Consider the following 16,079-nt stretch of genomic DNA (forward strand, 5'->3'; position numbering starts at 1 on the left):
AGTGATTCTCTGGCATCATTTATAACCCCAGATATTGGCAAAGCCTGTTCCAAGTACATGTCCACGAAAGCAATTGTTTTCCTTGTTGGCTACTGTGTCATTGGTGGTTCGTGCTAAGGCTGCTCCATTTCCTGATAGTTTTAAAGTTAAGAGTGTTGGTATTTCTGTCTGTATGTAATCTGTGTATATAGTGGTGATAGTTGGCAAAAAGATTCAGGTATTAGATATCAGACACCTTTGCGACAAAAAGAAATGGACACTTCAGTCAGTTCAGTTCAGTCAGTTGTATCCGACTCTTTGTGACCCCATGGACTGCAGCACGAAGGTCTCCCTGACTATCACCATCTCCTGGAGTTTACTCAAACTCATGTCCATTGAGTCAATTATGCCATCCAACCATCTCATCCTCTGTCGTCCCCTTCTCCTCCCTCCTCCAATCTTTCCCACATCAGGGTCTTTTCAAATGAGTCAGCTCTTCACATCAGGTGGCCAAAGTACTGGAGTTTCAGCTTCAGCATCAGTCCTTCCAATGAATATTCAGGACTGATTTCCTTGAGGATGGATTGATTGGATCTCCTAGAAGTCCAAGAGACTCTCAAGAATCTTTTCCAACACCATAGTTTAAAAACATCAAATGGACACTTAGTTGCTTTATTTTGTTAATACTAACTGAAATGTTTTTGTATTGTTCCTTTTGAAAATTAATATCTGCTAATTAAAGAAATCAACTCAATTGTGAAGTGAGAGAACACAGATCACCATAACCCATCTCTTATATTTTCTTGTTTTATATTTAGTTCTTAATTATTTTAAATTTCTTATAGAAATTGGCCCTTTTCATTCCATTGATAAAGGAGTCTTTATCAATGAATATGAGCATTTTTATGGTTCTTTATGGGCTTCCCTTGTGGCTCAGCTGGTAAAGAATCCGCCTGCAATGCAGGAGACCTGGGTTCAGTCTCTGGGTTGGGAAGATCCCCTGGAGAAGGGAAAGGCTACCCACTCCAGTATTCTGGCCTGGAGAATTCCATGGAGTGTATAATCCGTGGGGATTGATGCTTTTGAACTGTGTTGTTGGATAAGACTCTTGAGAGTCCCTTGGACTGCAAGGAGATCCAACCAGTAAATCCTAAAGGAAATCAGTCCTGAATGTTCATTGGAAGGACTGATGCTAAAGCCGAAACTCCCAATACTTTGGCCACCTGATGAGAAGAACTGACTCATTGGAAAAGACCCTGATCCTGGGAAAGATTGCAGGCAGGAGGAAAAGGAAATGACAGAGGATGAGATGGATGGCATCACTGATTCAATGGACATGAGTTTGAGTAAGCTCCTGGAGTTGATGATGGACAGGGAATCCTGGTGTGCTGCAGTCCATGGGGTTGCAGAGTCAGACACGACTGAGCAACTGAGCTGACTGACTGATAGTTCTTTATATATATATATATATATATATATATATATATATATATTTGTGGGTATGTATTTATATATTGCTAAATTACTTTTTTTGTTTAATTTTTTTTAATTGGAGGATAATTACAGTATTGTGTTGGTATTTGCTGTATAGCTGAATCACCTTTTTAAAGGACTGAATGTGAAAAAGCAAAATGTAAAGAACAATGTGAATAATATGTTATTATTTGTGTTAAAAAGACATGGATAAGAATAATCATACATATTTGTATGTATATATTGGCATATATCGGAGAAGGCAATGGCACCCCACTCCAGTCCTCTTGCCTGGAAAATCCCATGGACGGAGGAGCCTGATGGGCTGCAGTCCATGGGGTTGCTAAGAGTAGAACACGTCTGAGCAACTTCACTTTCACTTTTCACTTTCATGCATTGGAGAAGGAAATGGCAACCCGCTCCAGTGTTCTTGCCTGGAGAATACCAGGGATGGGGGAGCCTGGTGGGCTGCCATCTGTGGGGTCGCACAGAGTTGGACACGACTGAGCGACTTAGCAGCAGCAGCAGCAACATTGGCATATATGGGGCTTCTCAGGTGGTGCTGGTGGAGATAGATGTAAAAAATATGGGTTCATTCCATGGGTTGGGAAGATCTCCTGGAGAAGGGCATGACAACCCATTCCAGTATTCTTGCTGGCAGAGAAGCCTGATGGGCTACAGTCCATAGATCTCGAAGAGTCAGACCAACTGAAGCAACTTAGCATGCATGCGTGCATATTGGCGTCTCTCTATATATCTCTCTTATATATAAAATTTACTTGTTTATGCACATAAAAAGTCTCTGGAAGCATGTGTGAGAAATTAATTGCCTCTGGAGTGAGGAATTGAATGACTGGGAAGAGGTGAGAGGAAGACTTTTTTCATTGTATATTCTTATTTTGAATGGTGTGAATTGACAGTATTAAAACCATAAATAAAACAAAAAGCCTCTAGCAATGGGTGAAAATCCCCATTGTGTTTTCATTTTCACTCCCACTGTTTGGTGCAGGCCTCGATCTCTTTCCTCTGGATCTTTGCAGTAGCCACTACTTGGTCTCCCTGCCCCCAGTCAGCTTATCTTTTCTCCAGTCCATCTTTCACATTGCTGCTGGGGAAAGCACATGTCAGATCATGTCTCTCACTTCCTAAAATTTTCAATGGTATCCCATGGCCCATAGGATAAAGTTCCAGCTCTTTGTTTTAGCATTCCAAGTCTTCCACTATCTGGTCTCAAATTGCCTTTCTATATCACTTCTACATATCTTTATATACCCTCTCTTTGTTATCTTTCTCCAGACAACAACCGCCTCCACCCAAAAAGAAAGAAATTCATTTTTAAAATTTCTGTTTTTTGGGTTTTTTTTTTTTTTACAGCCTGAAATACCCTTTCTCTCAATTTGCAGTTAAAACTGAATTTTGCTTTCAAGGCCTGTTCTGAACATTATTTTCTTTTTCCTCTCACCAACTCCCTGCCATCTATCCTCAAAATGAATCATTTATTTTTGGTTCCCATTGTATGTTTCTCATACCTTTGGCACTCATTCTAGTTAATTGCTCACTTATCAGTTGCTTAAATTCTATTTTTAGACTTCCTTGTATTGATCCCTCTTTCCAGCTGCAGTAGTCTTGCCAACATTGTGCCTTTCTCCACTCCTGCCTGTCTTTTACCCTGGTGGTTTTCATATCTTGGTAAATGTGTCAGATTATGTTATACATTGAAGAATTTTGAGAAGAAGAAGCAATTGATTAGAATTAGTACAATCCACTCAATATCATACAGTTTATTTTTTGTTTATCCTGTTTGCATGCCTATTTTGAAATGTCAAAGATTATGTAGTTTTCATTTTATAGATATGTGATATATATCTAGAGGCCTGGGAGGAGAATGGCATTGTTGAAGGACTCACAGTGAATAAGTTTAGAGCCAGGGTGTAAACACAGGAACCTTTCAGGTATGACTTTTATAGCATGTAGAGAGAACATGACTTTATTTTGGGGTTTTACTGGTTAGGTGCTTTTGGTAGTACCAGCTAGTAAGAATGTGTCCACCTTTGGGCTACTTCTTATGTTGGCTGATAGAGCATTTGCTGTGATAACCTCAATGATATTTTTCAGAATACAACAAAGGAAACAATTTAAAATTTAATTCTATCCTTATTGAAAGAGCTAATGGCTTGGTTTAGTCAGATTCACAAATGAGGACATTTGAAATGCTTAACCAAAAGCAAACCAACAGTCCTTTGCTGTAAGCTAGTGGCTTGGTTGGAGAAGGCGATGGCACCCCACTCCAGTACTCTTGCCTGGAAAATCTCACGGTCGGAGGAGCCTGGTAGGTTGCAGTCCATGGGGTTGCTAAGAGTTGGACACGACTGAGTGACTTCACTTTCACTTTTCACTTTCATGCATTGGAGAAGGAAATGGCAACCCACTCCATTGTTCTTGCCTGGAGAATCCCAGGGACGGGGAAGCCTGGTGGGCTGCCATCTATGGGATCGCACAGAGTCGGACACGACTGAAGCGACTTAGCAGCAGCAGCAGCAGTGGCTTGGTTTAGTCAGATTCCCAAATGAGGACATTTGAAATGCTTAACCAAAAGCAAACCAACAGTCCTTTGATCTTTTGATCCTTGTCTTTCCTAGAAGCAACCTCTTGTAACTTTTCTAGCTATTCATTTTTCATGAATAGAAGTATTTCTATACTTTATGAAAAGTAAAGTATAGAAATACTTCATATCTTTACTTTTCATAAAGTATAGAAATACTTCATATCTTTGTACTGCTGCTTCTAGACACTATTGACTTTCTCTTATAGCAGCTGAAGTATTTTACTTCCTCTCCCATTCTTCTCCCTCCATGCTTATCATATTATAATTGTCATTATATTTATAATGTATATTTATAATTGTCATTAAATTAATATTTGGTATCTACATTATTATAACTTTAAATTGCTTATTTTCTGCCAAATCATGTAATGTTTTCTATTTTTATATGACAAAAACACTTGTTCATAATTTACTTTTTTATAGAGTTAAAAATTGCTTAACTTTTTGTTTATTTAGTGATTTGTGTACCTGTTACTGATCCCTTAACAAATATTTACTGAGTGCCTGCCGTTGTGTCAGCTATTATTCTTGGTGCTTGGATACATCAGTGAACATACTAGGCAAAAATTCCTTCTTTTGTGATATTACATGCCCCTTGCGAGATAGACAACAAACATAATAAGTAAAATACATAGTGTGGTAGTTGATAGGTGCCAAGGGGGAAAGCAGAACACCATCGGGGAATTGGGAATATAAATACAAGTCTGGGTGGCAATGCTAAATAGGGTGATAAAGGGTAAGTCTCATTGAGAAGATGACATTTGTGTAAAGATTTAGGCTCCTCCCAGGGTTATTTTCCACAAAGCCAAATGCCTCGAATAATCTGACATTGCAGTTTCCCTAGCGGCTTGCTCTCTTGGAGCCCTCCCTCTGCCAGCCAGGACTGGCACTCCAGAGACCTGCAGCACAAATGTTGTCCTGGGGTTTCCCTTGGCCACTTCACTGGGTTGGATCATCCTCCATCTTTCTATTACTTGGTTCATGCTGTCTTTTTGATGGGGCAAATTATCCCATAGCTTCCTGAGAAAGGGTACATAAAAGGGAGGAAAAGCATATTGAAAATATGGATATTCCAAAGTACTTTTAACCTACCCTTACTGTTGATTGAAAGTTTGGCTCAGTTTAGAATTCTTGGTTAGAAATCATTTCTCTTTGAATTTTCAGTGCCTTATTGCATTGTCTTCAAGCTTTCAAAGGTTCTGTTGGGAAACATTGAGGCCCATGATTCATAATTGTTTACACATGACCTATTTTTTCCCTCTGAAAACATTTAAGATTTTCTCTTTATTCTGATGTTCTATAATTTTATGATGATGAGTCAAACCCTGCTATGGGTTTTTGTTTTGTTTTAATTGACTGTGCTTGGCACTTAGTGGCCCCTTGTATTTCTCAATTCTGGGAAATGTTCTAATGTTATTACTCTGATAGTTGAGTGAAGTAGGTAAGTTAATCGACTGCAACCCATAGAGGAACGCTTTGGTTGTTCATGTTTGGTCACCAGTTCAGTCAGTTTAGTTCAGTCATGTCTGACTCTTGGCGACCCCATGGACTGCAGCACGCCAGACTTCCCTGTCCATCGCCAACTCCCAGAGCTTAATCAAACTCATGTCTGTCAACTTGGTGATGCCATCCAACCATCTCATCCTCTGTCATCCCCTTCTCCTGCCTTCAGTCTTTCCCAGCATCAGGGTCTTTTCCAATGAGTCAGCTCTTCACATCAAGTGGCCAAAGTATTGGAGTTTCAGCTTCAACATCAGTCCTTCCAATGAACACTCAGGACTGATCTCCTTTAGGATGGACTGGTTGGATCTCCTTGCAGTCCAAGGGACTCTCAAGAGTCTTCTCCAACACCACAGTTGAAAAGCATCAATTCTTTGGTGCTGAGCCTTCTTTACCATAGTACATAAAACCCTTACTATACATTGAGGTGTTTATTTAATAAGCAGGTATTATTATTATTTTATTCTCTAAAATTATTGACATAAAAGGCAGAATTTTTTTGTTTCTTTTTTCCAGCTTCTGGTACTTAGAAGGAATACCTGTGTTGGAAGGTCTTGTTTGTTATGCTGTTGTTCATTTCCCTTTTAAGGTTTGGCTGTTGTGTCTCCACACCCGTCTCTTGCCATCAGGAAGCCTCCAGAGGCTTTGAGGCTTTCTCACCTTGGTTGCCCTTTCACCTTTCTTTATATTTCTCATATTTCTTTATGTGTATATATACATACACACACACACACACACACACCGTAAAATTCACCATTTTAAAGTGTCCAAGTCGGTGTTGTTTTTTTTTTTTTTCAGTTTATTTACAAAGTTGTGTGACTGTCACCACTGTCTAATTCCAGAGCATTTCTATCACCCCCAAAGAAACTCCCCCTATGTAAAGTGGTTAACTCCATTCCCCACTCCTTCCAGTTCCTGGCAACTACTCCTGTACTTTTCTGATGCTATGAATTTGCCTCTTATGGACAGTTCATATAAATGAGGTCATGTGGTATGTGGTCTTTTGTGTGGTTTCTTTAAGTTAAAGTGTTTTCAAGGTTCATCCATATTGTAGCATGTATCAATACTCTGCTAATGTTCTGAACTCAGGCTCTGGGTGTCTGTTTTTGGACTATCCAGAGAAAACTTCTGCATTTATTGCTACCTTGATTATGATACTGGCATTTAATTTACTTTTTCAGAAAACTTTTGCTGGGTACAAAAAGATACTGAACAATTTTAATTTTAAGTATGCATTATTTACTTTTTAGTATGCCAGTACTGAGGTTGATGGAGAACATTACATGACCCCGGAAGACTTTGTCCAGCGCTATCTTGGACTGTATAATGATCCAAATAGCAATCCGAAGATTGTGCAGCTCTTGGCAGGAGTAGCCGATCAAACCAAGGATGGGTAAGAACTTGTATGCTGTTCTTAAAAGCTAATGTTATTCAATATCATACTGAAAAAATGGGAAAACCATAAACTTACCCATGACCATTTAGAATTTTAATATTAATAAACCATATCTTTTCTTAGAAGTTTAAAAAAATTGTTATTTACTGCCATTATCAAGTATACTTGCATTTCTTTCTTTTTTTTGGAAAAAAAAATACATGCAAAGCTGTATTTTATGTTGAATAATCTGAGCAAAATGGTTTTCAGATGGCTAAGTTATCTTTTATTCAGTCATTCAGTAAATATCGAGTACTTACTATGTTTTAGGCACGTTCTATGTACTAGAATTCCATCAGTGAATAAACCACAGAAAAACAATAAACAAAATTTAAAAGTAAACTATAACATTAGGTGGTTATAACTGCTATAAGGAATAATAAGGAAGCATTTAGAGTGATACTTATTCATTTATCTGTCAGGTATTTATGAGACAGCCATCATTTGCCAGGTACTGTTGAACATTAGAAATATAAACAAAATGAGGTTCATGACCTTGAGAAGAAACTCATGGCTTAGTGAGAAAGGATGAGTAAACAAAGAGAAAAAGTAATACTTTGGGAATAAGGTGCTATGATAGAACCATATGAAATATACAAGGGACACCTAAGACAGCATAATTAACTCTGTTTTGGGTGTTCAGGAGAGCATCCTAGAAGAAGTAATGCTTGAGTGAATCTGGCAAGACAGAAAGAGTTTGCTGGACAAAGAGGGAGCATTCCAGGAAAGGGAACAATTGGCATGAAACATCAAGGGGCAGGGAAACGCAGTTTTGAGGGCATTAGCCTACTGTGTCCCCTAGCAAAGCAATAAAGCTATTCTTTTCTACTTCCCCCCCACAAAACCCATCAAGGGGCACCTGCATGTCTGTGTTGCCTCCACAGTGGGCAGGTTGTCAGAGTAATGGGGGCACAGCTGGGGACCTTGTGTGCTAAGCTTTGACTAGTATCCTATAGGCTTGTGACTCTCAGACTTGGAGGTATTTTTAGCCTGGCATTGTAGGCATGTGTGCAGTCACAGTAATTACAAAGTGCATCTTACTTGAGTGTCAGTTTACTCAAATCAAGGGGGAAGGGCATTTTTATATTAAAATCTAGTAGGACTGTATTAGGGAGGGAATGGAATATTTGTATTCTTTGCTTTGTGAGTTCTGAGCTAGAGCCCCAGGACTCCAAGGGCCCAGTTTCTTTTTCTTGCCTGTAGAGGGGCTTGTGTGAAAAACTAGGCAAAATTAGTTTTAACTCTTTAAAATGTTTAGAAGGCTGTCGAAATACAGTGGAAGTGTTGGTTTCTAAGGTCTTTGAATCCAGGGTTATTGTATTCATTTCTATTTTCTCACAGAATTTAGCACAGTGCATGAAATTTACTATGAGTATTTTATATCTTGGAAAGGTTTTCTATAATTCATCACTGACAGATATTGAGGAACTTGTATACATTTTGTGCCCAGTCTCCAGAAAAAGTCAAATTGGCTGCCAGGTAACCGTGGCCCATTCAGTCCTTGGGTCTTTCAATAGTGATTAGACAGTGAGGCATATAAAAATTAATGGTATTTACTCAGAATTCCTTCTTCAAATTTAGAAATTTTAATTATTGTCATTAACTTGGTCTGAGACTTGCCAGACGTTTCTTTTCAGAAGCTTCCTCCATATCTTTTCAGATGCTTCCTTTTGTGACCATATGTTCTGATCCATTCCACTGGTGTATCTGATTTGAAGCCTCATGTGGTTCTGTCGGAAGCAGTTGTGCTGTTAAAGTGTGATCAAGTGGAATCGAGTGTTTAAGTTGCCAGGGTAGAATCGATCAAAAATGGGTTTTGGCTAGTAAAGAATCTAATAATGTTGAATACTGTTTACTTTAAAAAAGCAAGCTGTTTCTTTTTTGAAAAGATGTATTTGTTCTATTTAAAATTTTAAAAACTACTTACACTTCCTTTTTTCCCCTCCCTCCCTAGAATAAGTCAGATTCAGATTGGGTAGGAAATTTGATTCATAAAGTTAGGTCATAAAAATTATAAACATATAGATTATTTCTAAAAGCAGAGAAAGGTACAATTTTCTAGAAACCTCCCACCCATGGATGGTCTTCATAGTTTCCTGAACTTACTGAAATATAATGCAAAAATGAATGATTTTGTATTTTCATTTTTCTGGGCAGAAATCACAGGTTTTTCAAAGGGTCTATGATTTCAGAAGGGTTAAATATCATTGTTAAATTTTTTTAAAATACTTTTAATTTAAGAAAATCAAAGGCATTGATGATGTTTAAACTTATTCCAAGTAGCCAGCCCTTCCTCATTTCACATTTAAGGAAAATGAACTCCAGAGAGATTGATTGGCTTGTCCAATAACACACGATTAATTCTCTTACTTTTTAGCTCATCTTCTTGTAATCATTTTAAAAAGCTATCTTTTCTCTATTGTTCCATTTCCTACTCCTTTAAGCAGGGCAGTGATGAAAGTTAGGATAGTTTAGTTGGTTTATCTTTTTTCCAACTCCAAGAGGTATTCCTTGATTCTGTTATAGTTTTTTGAGGGCCAGTCCTGTAGGCATATAGGCTTCCTAGGCGGCACAGTGGTAAAGAATCTGCCTGCCAATGCAGGAGACGCAAGAGACATGGATTAGATCCCTGGGTTAGAAAGATCCCCTGGAGTAGGAAATGGCAACCCACTCCAGATTCTTGCCTGGAAAATTCTGTGGACAGTGGACTACAGTCCATGGCGTTGCAGAGTCAGACGTGAACAAGCACAGCATGGCCTATATTGGTATGTAACTTGACAAGAATCACATAATACTGTTTATAATTACTCCAGACCAAATCTGAATAGAACTAGTATAAACAAGTTTGAATGATTTACTTAAGTATATGAGAAAAGCAGGTTTCAGTTCAGTTCAGTCGCTCAGTAATGTCTGAACCTGCGACCTCATGAATCGCAGCACACCAGGCCTCCCTGTCCATCACCAACTCTCAGAGTTCACTCAAACTTACGTCCATTGAGTCGGTGATGCCATCCAGCCATCTCATCCTCTGTTGTCCCCTTCTCCTCCGCCCCCAATCCCTCCAATGAGTCAACTCTTCGCATGAGGTGGCCAAAATATTGGAGTTTCAGCTTTAGCATCAGTCCTTCCAAAGAACACCCAGGACTGATCTCCTTTAGAATGGACTGGTTGGATTTCCTTGCAGTCCACGGGACTCTCAAGAATCTTCTCCAACACCACAGTTCAAAAGCATCAAAGCAGGTTTAGGGGTGGTTAATACTGTGTTCCTTTTGTGTTCTATCCTTGCCTGCCCTCCCTTGTTTTCTTAGCATGTTAACTGCTCCCTTTCTCTTCTCCTGGCTCCCTTTCCTCTAATAAATAGTAAAGTAAGCAAGAGTGTTTTGATACAGGTGCTTGCTATGGACAGCCATGTATTTTTTTTTATTGCTTTTTGTTTCTAAGTATTTCATTTGGCTGTGCCACAGGGCATATGAGATCTTAGTTCTCTGAACAGGGATCAAAGCCGGGCCCCTCACATTGGAAGCTCGGAGTCTTAACCCCTGAACTGCCAGGGAAGTCCCTGGAGAGCCATGGAGAAACAACATTGTATAAATAGCATGATAGGTTGTCTAAAAGTAAAAGCCATTCAGTTCAATTCAGTCTCTCAGTCGTGTCCGACACTTCCTGACCCCATGGACCACAGCACGCCAGGTCTCCCTGTCCATCACCAACTTCCAGAGTTTACTCAAACTCATCTCCACTGAGTCAGTGATGCCACCCAACCATCTCATCCTCGATCATCCCCTTCTCCTGCCCCAATCCCTCCCAGCATCAGGGTCTTTTCCAATGAGTCAACACTTCGCATGAGGTGGCCAAAGTACTGGAGTTTCAGCTTCAGCATCAGTCCTTCCAGTGAACATCCAGGACTGATCTCCTTTAGGATGGACTGGTTGGATCTCCTTGCAGTCCTAGGGACTCTCAAGAGTCTTCTCCAACACCACAGTTCAAAAGCATCAGTTCTTCAGCATTCAGCTTTCTTTGTAGTCCAACTCTCACATCCATACATGACTACTGGAAAAACCATAGCCTTGACTAGATGGACCTTTGTAGGCAAAGTAATGTCTCTGCTTTTTAATATGCTGTCTAGGTTGGTCATAACTTTCTTTCCGAGGAGTAAGCATCTTTTACTTTCATGGCTGCAGTCACCATTTGCAGTGATTTTGGAGCTCCCAAAAATAAACTTTGTCACTGTTTCCCCATCTATTTGCCTTGAAGTGATGGGACCAGATGCCATGATCTTTGTTTTCTGAATGTTGAGCTTTAAGCCAACTTTTTTCACTTTCCTCTTGCACTTTCATCAAGAGGCTCTTTAGTTCTTCAGTTTCTGCCATAAGGGTGGTGTCATCTGTATATCTGAGGTTATGCATATTTCTCCTGGCAATCTTGATTCCAGCTTGTGCTTCATAGAGCCCAGCGTTTCTCATGATGTACTCTGCATATAAGTTAAATAAGCAGGGTGACTATATACAGCCTTGATGTACTCCTTTTCCTATTTGGAACCAGTCTGTTGTTCCATGTCCATTTCTAACTGTTGCTTCCTGACCTGCATACAGATTTCTGAAGAGGCAGGTCAAATGGTCTGGTATTCCCATCCCTTGAACAATTTCCCACAGTTTATTGTGATCCACACAGTCAAAGGCTTTGGCATAGTCAATAAAGCAGAAATAGATGTTTTTCTGGAACTGTCTTGCTTTTCAATGATCCAACAGATATTGACAATTTGATCTCTGGTTCCTCTGCCTTTTTTAAATCCAGCTTGAACAACTGGAAGTTCACAGTTCACATGTTGTTGAAGCCTGGCTTGGGGAGTTTTGAGCATTACTTTACTAGCGTGTGAGATGAGTGCAATTGTGCGGTAGTTTGAGCATTCTTTGGCATTGCCTTTCTTTGGGACTGGAATGAAAACTGACCTTTTCCAGTCCTGTGGGCACTGCTGAGTTTTCCAAAATTTCCATCAACAGAGGAATGGATAAAAAAAATGTGGTACATACATGCAGTAGAATATTACTCAGCCATTAAAGAGAATGAATGCTATTGCAGCACCATGGCTGAACCTAGAGATTGTCATGCTGAGTCAAATAAGTCAGACAGAGGAGGAGAAATATTGTATGACATCATTTATATGTGGAATCTAAAAAGAAATGATACTAACGAACTTACAAAACAGAAAGAATGGATACATGTATATGCATTTGAAGTGTGCAACCTGTGAGAACTCCAAAATTAAAACTCGCTGGTGAACAACTGTTGACAGGAGAATGTGGGATCCCACCAAAAAAATGTACCCCACATCCAAGGGCAAAGGAGAAGCCCCAGCAAGTTGGTAGGAGGGGCAAAATCATTTTTAGAATCAAACCCCACACCTGCCAGAGACGCTCGGAGGGCTCAAACAAAACTTGTGCACACCAGGAGACTCCACAGAGAGTGAGCCAGACCTGCGTTTGAGTGTTTGACTGTCTCCTGTGGAGGGACAGGTCAGCAGTGGCCTGAGGTCACCATTAACCCCACCATAGAGCCACCAGAACTTACACAGGACTGGGGAAATAGACTCTTGGAGGGCACAAACAAAAACTTGTGCACACCAGGACCCAGGAGAAAGGAGCAGTGACCCCACAAGAGACTGACCCAGACTTGCCACGAGTGTCCAGGAGTCTCCGTGGGTTGACGGTGGCCTGGTGCAGGGTTGGGGGCACTGAGTGCAACCATGCGTGCATGGGCCCTTTTGAAGGAGATTGCCATTATCTTCATTAAGATTCAGTTACAGTTCAGTCGCTCAGTTGGGTCTGACTTTGTGACCCCATGGAGTGCAGCACACCAGGCCTCCCTGTCCATTGAGGGAGCTTACTCAAACTCACATCCATCGAGTTGGTGATGGATCATCTCATCCTCTGTCATCTCCTTCTCCTCCCACCTTCAATCTTTCCCAGAATCAAGGTCTTTTCCAGTGAGTCGGTTCTTCTCATCAGGTGGCCGAAGTATTAGAGCTTCAGCATCAGTCCTTCCAATGAATATTTAAGACTGATTTCCTTTAGGATTGACTGGTTGGATCTCCTTGCTGTCCAAGGGACTCTCAAGAGTCTTCTCCAACACCACAGTTCAAAAGCATCAATTCTTCAGCGCTCAGCTTTCTTTATAGTCCAACTCTCATATCCGTACATGACTACTGGAAAAACCATAGCTTTTACTAGACGGAGCTTTGCTGGCAAAGTAGTGTCTCTGCTTTTTAATATGCTGTCTAGGTTGGTCACATGGACTACAGCCTTGTCTAATTCAATGAAACCATGAGCTGTGCGGTGTAGGGCCCCCCAAGGTCATGGTGGAGAGTTCTGACAAAACATGGTCCACTGGAAAGGGAATGGCAAAACACTTCAGTATTCTTGCCTTGAGAACCCCATGAACAGTATGAAAAGGCAAAAAGATAGGGCACTGAAAGATGAACTCCCCAGGTCGGTAGGTGCCCAGTATGCTACTGGAGATCAGTGGAGAAATAACTCCAGAAAGAATGAAGAGATGGAGTCAAAGCAAAAACAACTCATTGTTGTGGACTTGACTGGTGATGGAAGTAAAGTCTGATACTGTAAAGAGCAATATTGCATAGGAACCTGGAATGTTAGGTCCATGAATCAAGGTAAATTGGAAGTGTCAAACAGGAGATGGCAAGAGTGAACATCGACATTTTAGGAATCAGTGAACTAAAATGGACTGGAATGGGTGAATTTAACTCAGATGACTATTATATCTACTACTGTGGGCAACAATCCCTTAGAAGAAATGGAGTAGCTCTCACAGTCAACAAAAGAGTCCAAAATGAAATACTTGGATGCAATCTCAAAAACAACAGAATTATATCTGTTCGTTTCTAAGGCAAACTATTCAGTATCACAGTAATCCAAGTCTATGCCCCAACCAGTAACGCTGAAGAAGCTGAAGTTGACCAGTTCTATGAAGACCTACAAGACCTTCTAGAACTAACACCCAAAAAAGATGTCCTTTTCATTATAGGGGACTGGAATGCAAAAGTAGGAAGTCAAGAGATACCTGGAGTAACAGGCAGATTTGGCCTTGGAGTACAGAACAAAGCAGGGCAAAGGCTAATAGAGTTTTGTCAAGAGAATGCACTGGTCATAGCAAACACCCTTTTCCAACAACACAAGAGAAGACTCTACACATGGACATCACCAGATGGTTAATACTGAAATCAGACTGATACATTCTTTGCAGCCAAAGATGGAGAAGCTCTATACAGTCAGCAAAAACAAGACCAGGAGCTGACTGTGGCTCAGATCATGAACTCCTTATTGCCAAATTGAGACTGAAATTGAAGAAAGTAGGGAAAACCACTAGACCATTCAGGTATGACCTAAATCAAATCCCTTATGATTATACAGTAGAAATGAAAAATAGATTCAAGGGATTAAATCTGATAGAGTGCCTGAAGAACTACTGATGTAGGTTCATGACATTGTATAGGAGGCAGTGATCAAGACCATCCCCAAGAAAAAGAAATGCAAAAAGGCAAAATGGTTGTCTGAGGAGCCCTTACAAATAGCTGAGAAAAGAAAAAAGGCAAAACGAAAAAGGAAAGATATACCCATGTGAATGCAGAGTTCCAAAGAATAGCAAGGAGAGATAAGGAGGCCTTCCTCAGTGATCAATGCAAAGAAATAGAGGAAAACAGTTGAATGGGAAAGTCTAGAGATCTCTTCAAGAAAATTAGAGATACCAAGGGAACATTTCATGCAAAGATGGGCTCAATAAAGGACAGAAATGGTATGGACCTAACAGAAGCAGAAGATATTAAGAAGAGGTGGCAAGAATACACACAAGAACTGTACAAAAAAGATCTTCACGACCCAGATAATCACGATGATGTGATCACTCATCTAGAGCCAGACATCCTGGAATGTGAAGTCAAGTGGGCCTTAGGAAGCACCACTATGAACAAAGCTAGTGGAGGTGATGGAATTCCAGTTGAGCTATTTCAACTCCTAAAGGATGATGCTGTGAAAGTGCTGCCCTCAATATGCCAGCAAATTTGGAATACTCAGCAGTGGCCACAGGACTGGAAAAGGTCAGTTTTCATTCCAGTCCCAAAAAGAGGCAATGCCAAAGAATGTTCAAACTACTGCACAGTTGCACTCGTCTCACACGCTAGTAAAGTAATGCTCAAAATTCTCCAAGCCAGGCTTCAACAGTACATGAACCATGAACTTCCAGATGTTCAAGCTGGGTTTACAAAAGGCAGAGGAACCAGAGATCAAATTGCAAACATCTGTTGGATCATAGAAAAAGCAAGAGAGTTCCAGAAAAACATCTACTTCTGCTTACTATGCCAAAGCCTTTGACTGTGTGGATCATGAACATCTTGGAAAATTCTTCAAGGGATGGAAATACCAGACCACCTGACCTGCCTCTTGAGAAATCTGTATGCAGGTCAGGAAGCAACAGTTAGAACTGGACATGGGACAACAGATTGGTTCCAAATCGGGAAAGGAGTACGTCAAGGCTGTATATTGTCACCCTGCTTATTTAACTTATATGTAGAGTACATCATGAGAAACGCCAGGCTGGATGAAGCACAAGCAGGAATCAAGATTTCTGAGAGAAATATCCATAACCTCAGATATGCAGATGACACCACCCTATGGCAGAAAGTAAAGAAGAACTAAAGAGCCTCTTGATGAAAGTGAAAGAGGAGAGTGAAAAAGTTGGCTTAAAGCTCAACATTCAGAAAACAAAGATCATGGCATCTGCTCCCATCACTTCATGGCAAATAGATGAGGAAACGATGGAAACAGTGAGAGACTGTATTTTTTTTTGCAGTTCCAAAATCACTGCAAATGGTGATTGCAGCCATGAAATTAAAAGAAACTTGCTCCTTGGAAGAAAAGCTATGACCAACCTAGACAACATATTAAAAAGCAGAAACGTTACTTTGTCAATAAACGTCCATCTAGTAAAGCTATCGTTTTTCCAGTAGTCATGTATGAATGTGAGAGTTGGACTACAAGGAAAGCTGAGCGCCAAAGAATTGATGCTTTTGAACTG

The 16,079-nt window shown here is 40.3% G+C and overlaps 1 protein-coding gene across 3 annotated transcripts in view; it reads left to right on the plus strand.

Moving 5' to 3' along the window:
• SLC25A12 (solute carrier family 25 member 12) overlaps nucleotides 1–16,079 on the plus strand; it is a 183,816-nt gene that overhangs the window by 98,989 nt on the left and 68,748 nt on the right. For all 3 annotated transcript variants that reach the window (XM_070803274.1, XM_019970934.2, XM_019970925.2), the window contains exon 3: nucleotides 6,808–6,950. In XM_070803274.1, coding sequence (XP_070659375.1) covers nucleotides 6,808–6,950 — 143 coding nt within the window. The remainder of the gene's footprint in view (nucleotides 1–6,807; nucleotides 6,951–16,079) is intronic.

This window comes from Bos indicus, chromosome 2 (genome assembly GCF_029378745.1).
Source record: "Bos indicus isolate NIAB-ARS_2022 breed Sahiwal x Tharparkar chromosome 2, NIAB-ARS_B.indTharparkar_mat_pri_1.0, whole genome shotgun sequence".
In the NCBI taxonomy this organism is placed as follows: Eukaryota; Metazoa; Chordata; class Mammalia; order Artiodactyla; family Bovidae; genus Bos; species Bos indicus.